General features: G+C 40.7%; 1 protein-coding gene across 1 annotated transcript in view; it reads left to right on the top strand.

Annotated features, from left to right (window-relative positions):
* The first annotated feature begins 1,793 nt into the window (after positions 1-1,793).
* Positions 1,794-15,584, top strand: part of RUNX1 (runt-related transcription factor 1) — a 353,781-nt gene continuing 339,990 nt past the window's right edge. Inside the window, exon 1 of the mRNA XM_006862559.1 lies at positions 1,794-1,931. Within this exon, the coding sequence (XP_006862621.1) occupies positions 1,874-1,931 (58 nt within the window). The 5' untranslated portion in view covers positions 1,794-1,873. The remainder of the gene's footprint in view (positions 1,932-15,584) is intronic.

Here is a 15,584-nt window from a genome sequence, read left to right as displayed (position 1 = left end):
AAATGGTTTGCCCACATGCAAAATGACATGTCATCCTAAAGTAGAGTCAGTCCCTAGGACCCTGGTAGCATCATAGATTAAGAGTTGAGTTGCTAACCTCAAGGCCAGCAATTCAAATCCATCAGCTTCCCTGTGAGAGAAAGATGAGACTTTGTGCTCCAGTAAAGATTTATAGCCTCCGAAATCCTCTGCAGGGTGGCTATGAGGCAGTACGGACTGGATAACAAACTGCCACCAATTAGCCCCAAGAGAAGGTGCTTCTCTTTAGACAAGCATCTTGTTCAGGTTCCTACAGGTATCGTGAGTAACAGACTCTTCAGTGTGCGTCAAGAGTAGTGAGAATAGTACTGGGCTGAGATTGACCTATGGGTGTCAATTTGTCTGTTGATTAGAATGGAACCCAAGAAAGGTAATGCAGCTAACTTTCATGTTGTTGCTGTGGTTAGTTGTTAGTGAGTTGGTTCCAGCTCATGGCAACCTTGAGTATAGCAGAAGGAAGCATTGCCTGGTCCAGCATCATACCCACAATCATTGGATGTTCGAGTCCATTGTGTGGCTGTATGTCAATCCACCTCATCGGGATTGACATACAGCCACACAATCCTCCCCTTCACTTTCACCGACCCTCTACTTTACCAAACATGATGTCTTTTTCATGGTCTTTAATAGGTGGAAGCAAAAAATTAATAGTTATCATTATGGAGTAGCCCTGCTTAGTCCCTAAACAGGGTCTTTCTTTTGTTTTCTTAATTGCAATGTGAATATGTGTGTGTGTTCAAAATATCTTATGATTTCACTCCCTTACTAAAAAGATGTCTATTTAGGGAGAAAGAAACCATATATCACTTTATTAAAATGGTCTGTTTATGATAAAATTCAAATGTTTTCCTCGTTTCAGTCTTTAAAATGCCCATAAGTTTCTAGAACATTTCGGGGGGGGGCGGGGGTGGTGGTCAGATTCTCACCCAAATGTGTCTTTGTATTATTGTTGTTTAGTTTTTCCTTTAATAGTTTCATTTATGCTCTTTTACTCTTACTAAGCATTGAACTCTGCCTGAGTGGATGTCTAGCATTTTAAAGGATACACATCCTGTTTGAATAGCAGCCTGATGCCAGGGTAGAAATTACTATTGCACAAGCAACAGTGAAGCCTTTATCCAAATAATCAGTAGTTCCCTAAACCACAAATAACAACAGGAGTCAAAGTTGTATTATATCAGCAAAGATCATTGCTATTTAATGAGTGACTGAGTTGCATTTTTAGTTTTTACATTCCCTCTCCTGTAAAGTCAACTCTGCTGTTTTCTTGCACAGCCTGGGGGAGGGCAGGTGGAGGGAAGGAAGGGCATTGCTCAGAATGTAAAAAAAAAAAAAAATTTGACATCACTTGAGTCACATGACCAACAAGAGCCAATGGCGATAGGCTGTGGAAAGGGGAAGAGTTAAATTTGTAATTTGGGTTGTGTGAAAACTTCTTTGGGGCCTCATCAACAACCACAGAACCACAAGTTGGGTAGCCTAGCAGTGACAGAAGTTTGAGCACAGTGGTCAGCAGGCAGGACGAATCACACAGACTACAAACCACAGGGTTTCGCAGAGTGGTAAGCATCATCAACCCACAGCCAAGCCACCACTTTTTTTTTTTTTTTTTTTAAATCTTTAACAATTTGAATATTTGTTTTCACAAGGTACATTTTTCATAGGGCTCGGAGAGTCCCAGAGGTGTTGAGGGATGGGGAAAAAGAGAGCTGTAAGACAGCTGATACAAGGGATGAGGTTAAAACAGTGACCTCTGTTGCTTTTTGCTCCTAAGGTAGAAAGAAATCATTTAATCCACTGCCTTCAGAAGAGTGTACCTTTTCAGGAGGAAGCAATGGCTTCAGACAACATATTTGAGTCATTTCCTTCATACCCACAGTGCTTCATGAGAGGTGAGTACATGCTGGTCTTTGAATATCTACTTTTGCCCCATTTTGCATATAATGAAATGGCAGCTTATTGTACCTCTGTGGGGGTCATGCCTGCAGATCTCCAGTCTGTTTTGTGGGAGGAATTTGAACGGAGGCGAATGATTACAAGGCTATTGGATTACTTATTCATCAGATGGCTGTGCTTCAGAAATGTTTTAATAAATACTTAGTTAAGCTGTTCAAGTGTTCCATGGGTAGATGAGGTCTTTGTCAAGTGCAAAATAAGTTGGGCTGTTTCAAGTCCTAGAGATGACAAAACTTTCAGGATGCTCTCTGTGTTTTGTTTTTCTGTTCCTTGCTTGGTGTGATTTTCTCAGTTGTCTTTAATTCAGCAGACTGTGTGGCCCAGGCTGCAGCCTGCCCAGGATTATAGTAGCCGCATGCATGGAGTCAGCACGGAGGCTGGGGCCGTTGGGGTAGGAGGCAGAGATGCCTTCCCAAGTATGTTAGAACAGCCCAGAGACTTGCAGAAGCCAAGTGGCAATTTGGGTGTATCCAAAAGGCAGAGATTACAGGAGCTGGATGGATTATCGAGACTAAAATCATTAAGACAGGGCAGTGTTGTGTTGTAGCCACAATGGAAAAAGGCAGTGGCATCCTTTAAGAGAAATAAGTGAGCAACTTTTCATGTTACAAAGTCTCTCTCTTCAAGTCATGAAGCAGTGTCCAGAGTCTAGTCATCTTCCAGGTCTCAGCTTCTTCAGTCGTTAGATTGCATGTTTGCTAATAGGGAACAGCCCATGTGGAAAGTCTGTCTGCGTTTTTTGCAACAGCCTCGTGAAATGTGCAAAGCTGCAATGAAACAGTGTGTTTGTGAGTATGTGTGTGCTGTGCATTGTGTGTTGTGTGTAGCTTTGATGGGAAAAGAGGGCTGGGCTTAAGCAAACACAAAAATAACATTAAAATGCTGCGAAGGCGTCGCAAGTGTGCCGGGGCAGGCACTTTGACCGACCGGTGCCCACAAAGTGCAGCTAGATGGTTTGGCAGAGCTGGGATGGAATGGGAGAGGGTGGGGGGAAAGAATGAATTTTCTGGCTGCAAACTTTAGCGCACACCCAAATAGTATCTGTGACTCATTATTTATTCATACAACCAAGTGAGCAGGGGAATGCAGAGGGCTTGTCAGCCCCTTTGTCACAACAGCCGTGACTGTGAATGCCACAGAGCTTCTATGTTTCCGGGCCCCTGACATTTAAAAACATGTCAAAGATGTGTGTGTGTGCCCGTGTGTTTGCATTAAGGGTAGTAGAGAGAGGATTTAGGGAGAAGGGGGAAAAAAAAAAAAAAACAAGGGTCATTAAACGACTCAAAGCTTCAAATTAAAGGGTTTCTGAGTGCAGCTTTACTGGCAGCTGAGGACATTTTAGTGAAGTTGAATCATGTGGGCAGGGATGAGTCACTGTCGCTACTGAGCCATTGGCCCATTCAGCAGAGACACCGGACCTGGTGAGAAACTGTGAACTGCCCCCTTGCTGCATTTCCTCTGGACTGCTACCAGGCTAAGGAAGCAATATTTGTAGAATAACAGAGGAAGGTCTTCCTGCCTCGCCCCAGTTTTCAGTGCTCCTTCCAAATGTTGATTGTTTCCTATATTATCAGCTCAGGAAGGCAGATTCAGGAAATTTTAAAACATTCGACTGGGTAATAGATTGGATGTGTATATGTAGCACTGACCTTGGATGCTGGCCTAAAGGGCAAGATCATGAAGGGATACGGTGGCCTGTTCAGACACCAGGAAATAGAAGGAGTCTCTAACAAAGCTTCAGGGCTCCTGCACCCTGATTGTGAACTCTCCTGTCCAGGGGCTGATCTGAGAGGGCTCGGAACTTGCATGAAGACTCAGAAGGGCTAATCTAGAAAAGATCTTTTCACTCCTCCATAACTGAAACTCAGAGCCTTTCAAAATCTCTAACTCACTAATACGATATTGAAATTTCATCCCAACGGCCCAATATGAAATGTTGGCAATTTCATAGTTATCTTTATCAAAATGATGTATTGACATGAAGATTTGAATCATCTGCTTGGCTCTCCTCACATGAGCCGTAGAGGGGACAGGCTGTCCTTTCTTTGGGTACCATTTAGGCATAGCTGATGCTAGAAGGATCCATCAACATCTTCAACAGATTGTTCTCTTCCAAACTTATTACCCCTGTTCACGTAGCTTGACCATCAACAGAGCTCCAAGGGCTCATTTCTCATTGTATAGCAATAATGGATAGCAGTCTCAGTGGTGGTTCAGTGGTGGAATTCTTGCCTTCCATGTAGGAGACCTGGGTTTGATTCCAGGACAATGCACCGCATGTCTGGCTATCACCATCTGCCAATTAAGGCTTTCATGTTGCTAAGATGTTGAACAGATTTCAGTGGAACTTCCAGACTTAGATGGACAAGTAAGAAAGGTCTGGCTACTTATTTCTAAAAATTAGTCAGTGAAAGTCCAGTCCACAAGTAATTCTGAAGACGGTGCAGGCCCCCACAGCCTTTTGTTGCATTGTGCATGGGGTCATCGTGACTGGGGGCTGACCAGACAGTAGCTAACAACAACATTAATTTGTAGCGTAGGTTCCCTTCCTCCTCAGCTGCATCCCTGAGCTTCAAGGGGAAATAACAGTTGTGTTTTCTTCCTGGGATGTCATTTTATCATTCCATGCAGTTCTCATAGAAGGAGATCCAAAACTCATTTTTAGCAAGATACCCATGTGGAAATTGGGGGAAAAAGAGGGGTAGGACCAAGCAGCCATTTTTGTCCCTTCACAAAGAGATGAAGGATGCTCTCAAAGACAAGCATGTGAAATGTATGTGGTCTACCACAGAGCAGAGAGCTCTGCTGCTGTCGCACTACACCAGGTTCTCACTGAATTTGCTTAGGTAAAAAGATGAGATGGTAGTGTAATTCTCTGGAATTATCACACACTGTAAGCAACATGGAATGCTCATGGAACCCAAAAGTCTGCTGTCTTCGCACAGTGCAATGTTGTAGCAAAAAGAGCCAGGGTGGGTATGCAGAGGGAAAACCACAGCACCTACTTATTTTTTGCAAAAATGCCTCAGGTAGCCTTGTTCTTAGAAGTGGCTTCGTGGTCTATGCAAAGCCTGTACGCTGAACTGCCTCTGAGTTCCTAGAACCACAGGTAAAAATCTCAGCGCAACAGATTCACTGCCCCTCATCTCAGCGGAGGCTGGAGCTTAGCCCTCTGGAGTCATCTTTCACAGGGAATTGCAGAATAAAAGGCAAAAGGTATGAAGGGTACTTTTCTGTTAAGGATCAGCATGCCATCGTGCACAAAAGATTTGTAAAGATGCTTCTTCTGGTCCGGTGGAAAATTTAAGCTTATGGAAAGTCACAGGTGCAAGGGGGTAGGGGGTGGGTGTCATGTAAGTATAGGACACAGTGAGTCTTTTTCCAAATTTGACACACAATGCAACTATGGGACTGTGGAGTGAGATATCTGGGGTGTCCTCCTAGATGCTGAAAAACTAGACCCTAGTTCCTCTTCTGTGAGATGGGGTTTTGCATTCTGAAACTGCACACACATTTTGAAACTAAGAAGAAAAAAAAAAAAAGGTGTTAAAAAATATCTAAATTTATAAGCATACCTTTTGCCACCCTGTCCCTTTGCACGCTAAGATGCATTTTGAAATGACATAGCACTTTTGAGATGTTTAAGAGAAAACAACAGCAATGAACTTTTCTTTAAAAGTTTTAAAAGAGCAAAAGCAGTCCCCAAAAGAATCTGTGTTCTCAGTTCTGTTTCTTCCAATGGGAATGTCCCTGTATTTTAAATCCTTCCAAAGGCAGACTTGCACTACAGTGATGTGGATAAGGAGAGTCTCTAAAAGGTCTCACACCTGCTCTCACATCAACAACAGTTGCAATGTGCTACCGGCAACAGAAATTCACACAGAGTCTACACTGCAAGAAGCTGTGCAGAATGTTGGGAAGTTAATGAGTTTTTTTAAAAAACAAAATTTCCTATGTTCTCTGGAAATGAATCTTGAAAAGCTGACTCTTTCTGGAGAAAGCAAGGATGAGCCCCAAGGCTATTGAACATGTACAGAGAATGGAGGCTCAGGTGTCGAGCTGCAGAAGTGGACAAAAGGCAGTGACAGGAAGCCTGAATGTGAGGCAAGCCCAGACAGCAGCCCACTAAAGCCCACTGCCATCGAGTGGATTCCAAATCATAGCGAATAGCATGGGTCTTTTCTTACTTTTCCTTTCTGCTATCTTTTGTCAAACTGCACGGACACCTGGTGTGGCACTGGAATAAGCACCAGACTATGAGCCACAAGGTCGGCAGTTCAAACCTACCAACTGCTCCTCAGAAACCCTCTACAGGGTTGCTATGAGTCATAACTGACTCAACGACACTTAACAACAAAGACAAATTGTATAGGCATCCTGGGTGGCACAAACCGTTAAGTTCTTGAACACTAGCTGAAAATTCAAAACCACCCAAAGGTACCTCAGAAGATAGGTGTGGTGATCTGCTTTCAAAAGGTCACTGACTTTGAAAACCCTGTCAACAAAACCATACCCACTGCCATCCGCTCAATTCTGACCCGCAGCGACCATATAAAATAGAGTAGTAGTGCTCCATAGGGTTTCTGAGATTAAATCTTTACAGAAGACAGATTCATCTTTCTCCCTCAGCGTGCCTAGTGAATTTGAATCACCCACCTTGCAGCTAGAAGGTCAGTACTTAACCCACTACACAACTAGAACTCCTTAAAATTCTATGGAGGACTTCTATTCTGAAGACAACCCCATGGAGTTGTCATGAATCAGCATCTCCTGAATTACAACTAACAACAACAATCAGATTGTGTAAAGCATCTTCCCTCTTGAGCCTCAGTTTCCTCATCTATAATATTTTGGTGGGCTAATTTTTGGAAAAAGATCCCCACACCTTTCTTCTTAGCCTATCTTAGTCTACAAATTCTGCTGAAACTAGTTCACCATGAGTGACCTGCTGGTATTTTAAATACTGGGAGTATAGTTTCCAGCCTCACAACAATACACAAGTCACCATAATACAACAAACTGACAGGTGGACCCATTGCATACTACCCAGGCCATAAAAAGTGAGCAGCAAATAAAAATATTGACCGTGGTTATCAGTGTTCACTTCGCTAAGATGATGGTCAAATACTGTCCAATATAGGAGAGGGCAGGTAGCTGAGGGATGAGAAGTTGAGGAGGATGGAAACTCAAAGAAAAGAAAAGTCTGATCTTAGATTGGAAACAACCTGGGCAAAGATAGAGCTCCAAGAATTCATATAGGGACTGGGAGCTGGTGAGCAATTTGGCCCCCCTAGTGGCTTTTAAACATGCCATCTTTCCTCCACATGGAAGTGCCCATAGAGAAGACCAAAAAAAAAAAAAAAAAAAAAGATATGCCTAGCTCTTCATGTAACTTGACTAAAAAGCTTAGTTTTTAAATATTGAGGCTAACTGGGGCAAATTGTAACATAAATCTTTCTTCTGAACATACAGGCTTGTAACATAAATCTTTCTTCTGAACATACAGGCAATGAACAAGATATTTCTCTATATTGAGTGTCCCAGTGTAGCTTTATTTTCTGGGAGGTTCGTCTTAATGAAAAAGTCATTTTGCTTGTTGAACCATATGCAGGTTCTCCAGTGCTCTGAGGGACTGCAGATTGACCTTGCTTCATAATGACGTTCCAGATCATTTCTGGAAGACCTTAATCATTTTGTCAAAGCCCAGTAATGAAAGGATGCTTTGCTTTGTCTTCTTGAGGGGGCTGCACAGGAAACTAGCAAATTTTTAGCCTCTCAGGTAACTTCCTACTGACCTAGATGCATCGATAAATGTCTTTGTGTGACATTTGAGTTCCTCTGCAAAAGGCCTCTTAATGTTCTAAACAAGCTGGCCTTAAAATTCACCTTGAGTTTCTGTCCAAAACCTTTGAATATGTCAGAGTTGTTGTTGTTGTTAAGTGCCACCAAGTTTGTTCTGGCCTATAGTCACCCTGTATAGGGTTTCCGAGGAGCAGCTTGAACCACCAACCTTGCAGTTCAAAGAGAAGTACCATAAAACACATCCTAAGTCTTCTTAGTTTAACAGTATGAAGCAGATGCATATATAGTTCATTTTCTGAAAATAAATAATCATTCTACCATTTTAAACATGCAAGGAATTTTCCTAAATGATCGCATTTAGATTCGCCATTCCACCCCCAGTTCCCATTCTACAGAGAACCCTAGAAATCGTTGTAGTTCCTGAACAGACATTAAAATCAGCAAAGCACTTTCCCTGCAAGTCTGGTTTCCTAGACTTCTTATGTCCACCAATCCTCTTGCTAAGAAAAGCAATCCTGAAGCTAAACTGATATGTCTTTCATGGACTTTTCTCTTAAAAATATATGATAATTACATTGCGACTGAGTGGTAGAAAGGCACATTTTCTTCTAAGGCCTTTGCAGACCATGAACAAAATCAGGGAGTACTTTAAGAGAACTAGAGGTGGCTCGACAACATGAAACATGGCTCAGAACCGTATGTAACTTGTATGCAGGTACAGCAAGCATGATCACTCCTCTGACTCACACAGCTTTCCTGTTTAGTGTAGGGTAAGTTCTATTAGCTTTCTGAATTCATCTTTTTTTTTCCTATATACCTTCCTCTTTGACTCTTCTCTCTCTCTTTCTTCTTTTTCCTATGTGTGTTCATATCTTTCTTTCCTCATTCTTTTTTCCTTCTCCTTCTCCTTCCTGTTCTCTCTCCCTCTCTGTCTCTTCTATTCGTTGTCCCTCTCTCCCTCTTTCACCTGTCTCTCCCCTCTCCTCACTTCCCTCCCTCCTCTTAACTTCCTTCCCTCCTTCTTTCCCATTGTTCTCTGGAATATCTGAATGATACCATAGAAAGGAAATGAAAAGGTTAGACGGAAGAAACAAATGAAGTATCTCAAAGATGACTGAAATGGTGCATTGTTTTTTAATGACTAAAAGTAAGCAATCATTAAAAAACCAACACTCATCTGTAAGTTTGAAATACTGTGGTTTGTGTGTTGCTGTGGGAAGCTCTGCCATTGATATTTTAAATACCAGTGGACAGGTTTCAGCAGAACTTCCAGACTAAGTTAGACAAGGTCGAAGGAGAAGCAGACCACTTCTGAAAAGTTAGTCATTGAAAACCTTAGGAATAGCAGCTGAACATTGTCTTATATAGTGCAAGAAGATGAGCCCATCAGGTTGGGAAGCACTCAAAATATGAGCAGGGAAGAGCTGCATTTTTTAAAGTAGAGATGACTTTAATGACGTAGATGGAGTAAAGCTTTGCTTATGGGGCACGGCTGAAAATGAGAAGAGCTACAAACATCCATTAATAAATAGATGTGGAATGTACAAAGTACAAATCTAAGAAAATAGGAAGTGATCAAAAATGAAATAGAATGTATAAAGATCTATATTCCAGGCATTGTTGTTGTAGTTAGGTGCCGTCACATCAGTTCCGACTCATATCAGTTGTATGTGCAACAAAACAAAGCACTACACAATCCTTCCCCATACTCACAATTGTTATGCTTGAGCCCATTTTTGTTGCCACTGTGCCAACCCATCTCACTGGTGGCCTTCCTCTTTTTGACTGACTCTCCGCTTTACCAAGCATGATGTCCTTCTCCAGGGACTGGTCCCTCCTGACAACATGTCAGAAGTATGACAGGTATAGGCCATTTTGAATTGGACATTCATATGGTTGACTACACCAGGAAAGACAATTTGAAGAGGATTGAAGTCGTATTCATTGTCAAATAGAACATCCATGACATCCATATACCTACGAGGAAGAACAGTTAATATGAACCAACCACTGAGCCAATGATAATGAAATTGAAGAATTCTGGTGTGGCGCTGTGGGTTAATGCATCAGACTGCAAAGCTGTTTAAACTGCAAGGTCGGCAGTTCAAGCTTACCAGCTGCTCCTCGGAAACCCTATATAGGGTCACTATGGGTCGGAACTGATTCGACAGAACTTCACAACAACAACAACATCAACTTCTTCAGCCTGAAATTGATCCAACATGCAATCAAGATGCATTGGTAATTACTGGCGATTGGAGCGTGAGAGTTGGAAACAAAGAGAAAGAATCAGGAACTGGAAAATATGGCCTTGCTTACAGAAAGGATGCCAAGGATCACATGATAGAATTTGCAAAACCAACAATGTATTCATTGCAAATACCATTTTTCAATTACATAAATGGTGGCTATACACATGGAAAACAGGATCAAACAGATTACAGATGTGGGAAGAAACAATGAATAAGCTCAAAGTCATCAGTCAAAACAAGGCCAGGGGAAGACTGTGGAAGAGGCAGACCATCAATTGCTCATATACAAGTTCAGGCTGAAGGATAAGAAAAATTGAAGAAATCCACAAGAGCCAAAGTATGACCTTGAGTCAATCCCACCTGAATTTAGAGACCATAAGAGAAGTGGGATGACATCAATATCATACATGAAAAAAGTAAAATATCATTAAAAAGACAGGAAATAAAGAAAAGATCAAATAGGATATCAGAAATGACTGAAACTTGCTCTTGAATGTAGAGAAGCTAATGCAACTGGAAGAAATTATGAAGTAGAGGAGCTAAACAGAAAATTTCAACCATCAGCTCCCGAACACAAAGGCAAATAAAATGTGCAAATACCTGGAGTTAGAAAACCAAAAGGAAAGAACATGCTCAGCATTCCTCAAGCTGAAAGAACCAAAATAATTAATAATAATAATAATAATAATAATAATAATAATAATAATAATAATTCAGCCCTCAGGTTGCAGTAGTAAAGGATTCTGTGGGGAAAATGGAGTTCTGTTGTGATATTGTAGGATAACCACTGGACTTCTAACTGCAAGGCTGTCGATTCAAATCCACCAGCTGCTACTTGTAAACTCTATACTGGGTCTCTATGAGTCAGAACCGACTCAACGGCATACAAGAACAGTTACAATGGACAAAATGTTGAACAACACAGGAAGAATCAAAAGAAGATGGAAGGGATACAGATGTTCAACCATTTCAAGAAGAAGCTTATGATCAAGAACTGTTAAGTGTCAAAAGAAGTCCACATAGCACTGAAAGTATTTGTGAAAACAATCACTCCAGGAATTGATGGAATACCAATTGAAATGTTTTAACAAACTAATGTTGGATGGGAGGAAAAGTCATCAACAGTTTGCAATATGCTTGCTGAAAGCCAAGAGGACTTGAAATGCTTACTGGTGAAGATCAAAGACTATAGCTATCAGTATGGATTATACCTCAATGTAAAGAAAATGTAAATCCTCACAACTGGACCAATAAATAGCATGATAAACAGAAAAAAAAAAAAAAAAAAGTCTTCTTTTTGCTTTGATCCCCAATCAACACTCACTCATGGGAGAGTCAAGAAGTCAAAAGAAGTATTGCATTACGTAAATCTGCTGCAAAAGACCTCTTTCAAGTGTTAAAGAACAAGGATGTCACTTTGAGAAATAAGTTATGTCTGGTCCAAGCCATGGTATTTTCAATTACTTCATATGCATTTGAAAGTTAGACAATGAATAAGGAAGACTATAGAAAAAGCAATGTATGTGAATTATGGTTTTAGTGAAGACTATTGAAAGTACCATTGATTGCCAGAACAAACAAATCTGTCTCCTAAGAAGCTAGGGTGGCAAGACTTTCTCTCTTTGGGCATGTTTTCAGGAGGGACCAGTCCCTAGAGAAGGACATCATGCTTGGTAAAGTTTGGGATGGTTAGATTGACCCAGTGGCAGCAACAATGTGCTCAAACATAACAATATTTGTGAGGATGGCTTAGGACCAGGCAGTGTTTTGCTGTTGTACAGAGTCACCAGTCAGAGCTGACCCAATGTCTCAAAAAAGAATAAATCTCTTCTTTGGGTTTATCTGTGAGAATTATGTTTAGCATCACAGAAAGGAATTTGTGTACAGTGGCTTAAAGACACATATTGTTCTGTCTCCCACAACAGGCGACTCAGGACAGAGCAACCAGGGTTTCTCTGGTGCAATCCAGAATGCTGAGTCTGTCGGAGAGGGCCCCACATTGTCTATCTGTCCTGATAGGAGGGAGAATGGGAGGCCTCCTATACTTCTCCTTCTGTGTCTTGGTCCTTTATTCAGGAAGAGAAGCTCTTCCCTGCCAACATCTGCTTACACATTCCCTGGGTCAACCATAGATCAGCACTGTTTTGCAGGTGCCTAGGAAAACGAATTTCTTGACTGTAGAAGAAAGCAAGGGGAAGGAGGCTGGAAGCCTGTTGCAGCCTTAACACACCTGGTAATAAAGACTCTTCCCAAGCAGGCTGAGTGTTACCGGTTGGTTACATCTCGTCTAATTTGTTTTCTGTGTCAGCAGTACTTTGAAAACACATGCAGAAAAACTCAGAGCTCTTTCTTCATCCTTCTTGGAGGTTACAGATGGACGTTGGGGATGACCATTTATTCTTGATTTTCTGAAAGCAAAACAGGCAGGAGACAAGCACGGTAGGGAGTTAATTTAATGACAGTCCAAACCACACCTTTTTTTAGCTTCAGAACCCAAAAGCACACTAAATGAGCACCACGTTATACAAGGGGCCTTCAAAAATTTGGTGAAAAGTGGAATTAAAAGATCATTCTATTTTCCATGATATTTTTTAAGGTCCCTGGTATATATACCAGTTGCCGTTGGTTGAACTCTTGCTCATGGTGTCCCGTGTATATCAGAGTAGAACTGTACTCCACAGGGTTTTGGTTGTTTTTTCAGTGGTAGATAGCCAGGACTTTCTTCAAAGATACCTCTGGGTAGACTTGACCCTCCAACCCTTTGTTCAGCAGCTGAGCACATAACTAGGATTCCAGAAAGGAAACATTTCTGGTCTCTGAAATTGTTACACGAGGGTAATTCATCAATTATGGCCTGGGAGGATTACCACAAAGCCACCTCTGTCTTGATATATACTTTGTTCTTGATCAGCACTTAAGTTCTTCAGAAAACGAGTACGATTTCAGATTTTTATTTTTTATTTTCATTATTAATAGGTCCTAGAACAATGTAGAAAATGTTGCAGTAGTTATTTAGCCATAGGGGGGGAGAACAAAAAAACGTGCCATCGATTCTGACACATAACAACCTCATATAGAATCTGAGACTGTAAATATTTACAGGAACAGAAAGCCTCGTCTTTCTTACAAGGATTTAACCCATCAACCTTGCAGTTAACAGCCCAGTGCTTAACCCAAAGCATCACCAGGGCTTCTTACTAGCCGTAGAAGAGTACATAAAAAATAAATAAATAAAAGTAAATTTCAACACTGAAAACAATGTGTGGTATCCTACGATTGCATTCCACCCTTGTGGAAGACTTAAAACGTTGTCAGAGGCCCCTACCATTCAGTCTATGCAGTTTATTGCATCTTCAGTCTTCAAAGTTACTTTTTATTCCAGTCTCAACAGTGTACAAAACAGAAAGCAGCTTAGCTAAACTATATTGGTTTGGGTGGAATTTTTTTTTTCCTGGAGCAGTTTTAATATCAGCCATAGTTTGTTGTATTTTATTACACAGCTTCTGTTTGCACTTTGAACTCTGAGCACAGGGTTTTCAGTCCACACATCTGCAGGTTGTATCTGTTCAGCCCCACCCACATCACTAACAGTTACAGCTGAACTTGACATTAACCCACTTTGAACATATATAATTTATAAAATATGAAGTCACATATATGTTTAAAATCCATCAAAGGTCTAGAGCAAGCATGGGGAAGAAAAAGTACTTATATCCTTCAAGAGTTTTCTTTCTCAGTTTAGTCCCTTTTACCACTGGGAGATTTCACATTATGAAAATGGGTTTTCAAGTATGTTCTAGGCACTGAAAGATATAGACAGAAACTCAAGCTGCTATTTTATCATTACTGAGTCCACAATTGTAAAGATCACAAGGGCAATTACTACCAACTTCTTTGAGAAGAGAAAGGATGACAGTAGCCTTAAGCAAATACTAGGGCTGTGGGACTGGGTGGACAGTTCATATAAAGTACAGATATCAACTAGGGAAATCATTTCAACTGTCAATCTTCATCTCTCATCATTACTTCATATTAAAAAACAAAACAAAACAAAAAAAACTTTACCTGCCATACATTTCCCTCTAGATAGTGTTCAAAATAAATAAATAATTATATCACTAAGGTCAATAAATTTGCTTTAAAAACAAATGAACTGTGAGACATACTAACTATGAAGCATTGTCTTATGAATTTTTCTATGGACTTTCTGAAACCCCCTTAGTATATATGTGTGTGTATATATATTCCCTTAGTATAATGCACACACATATATATATTTCAACTGATGGTGACCCTATTTGTGTCAGAGTAAAACTGTGCTCCACAGGGTTTTCAAGACTATGAACTTGCAGAATAGATCACCAGCCACCAACTTCTTGGTTAGTGGCTGAGCACCTTAATTGTTTGCACCACAACAGAACAAAACACAGCCAGGTCCTGTGCCAACTTCACAGTCTTTGCTACATTTGAGCCCATTGTTGCTGCCACTGTGCCAATCCATCGCATTGGGAGTCTTCCTGTTTTTCTTCAACCTTCCACTTTACCAAAAATGATACCCTTCTCCCAAGGACTGGCCCCTCCTGACCAAATATCTGAAGTATGAGAGACGAAGTCTTGCTATCCTGGCTTCCAAGGAGCACTCTGGTTGTACTTCTTCCAACACAGGTTCATTTGTTCTTTGGGTAGTTCATAGTACTTTTAAATATTTTACTCCAACATCATAACTCAAATGCATCAATTCTTCTATGATCGTCTTTATTCAATGTCCAACTATCACATACATATAAGGCTATTGAAAATACCAGGGCTTGAATTAGACACACCTTAGTCCTCAAAGTGACATCTTTGTTTTTCAACATTTTAAAGAGGTCTTGTGCAACAGATACGCCTAATGCAATACTTGGATGGATTTCTTGACTGCTGCTTCCATGAGTGCTGATGGTTGATCTGAGCAAAATGAAGTCTTTGGCAACTTCAATCTCTTCTCTATTTATATGTATATTATTTATTGGTCCAGTGTTGAGGACTTCTGTTTTCTTTACATTGAGGTGCAACCCAAACCAAATGCTGTAGTCTTTGATCTTCATCAGTAAGTCCTTTATGTCCTCTTCACTTTCAGCAAGCAAATATGTATCATCTGCATATCACACGTTGCCAGTGAGTCTTCCTCCAATCCTGATGCCATGTTTTTCTTCATGTAATCCATCTTCTTGGATTATTTGCTCAGCATACAGATTGAATAAATATGATGAAAGAATACAACCCTGGCACACATCTTTCCTAATTTTAAACCTTTTGATGTTACCTTATTCTGTTTGAACTACCTCTTGGTTTATGTACAGGTTCCTCATGAGCACAATTAAGTGTTCCAGAATACTCATTCTCCACAATGTTGTCCATAGCGTGTCATGATGCACTAATTAATAGCAACAGTTAATATTTATTGAGCATATACTATGTGCCAGGCACATTTTTCCTTATGCTGCATCATTCAATCTTTACACAGCACTGGGGTATTCTCATTGCTAATCCTAT

This window comes from Chrysochloris asiatica, unplaced genomic scaffold, assembly GCF_000296735.1.
Source record: "Chrysochloris asiatica unplaced genomic scaffold, ChrAsi1.0 scaffold00049, whole genome shotgun sequence".
Taxonomy (NCBI): Eukaryota; Metazoa; Chordata; class Mammalia; order Afrosoricida; family Chrysochloridae; genus Chrysochloris; species Chrysochloris asiatica.
This window is presented reverse-complemented; position numbering and strand designations above follow the sequence as displayed.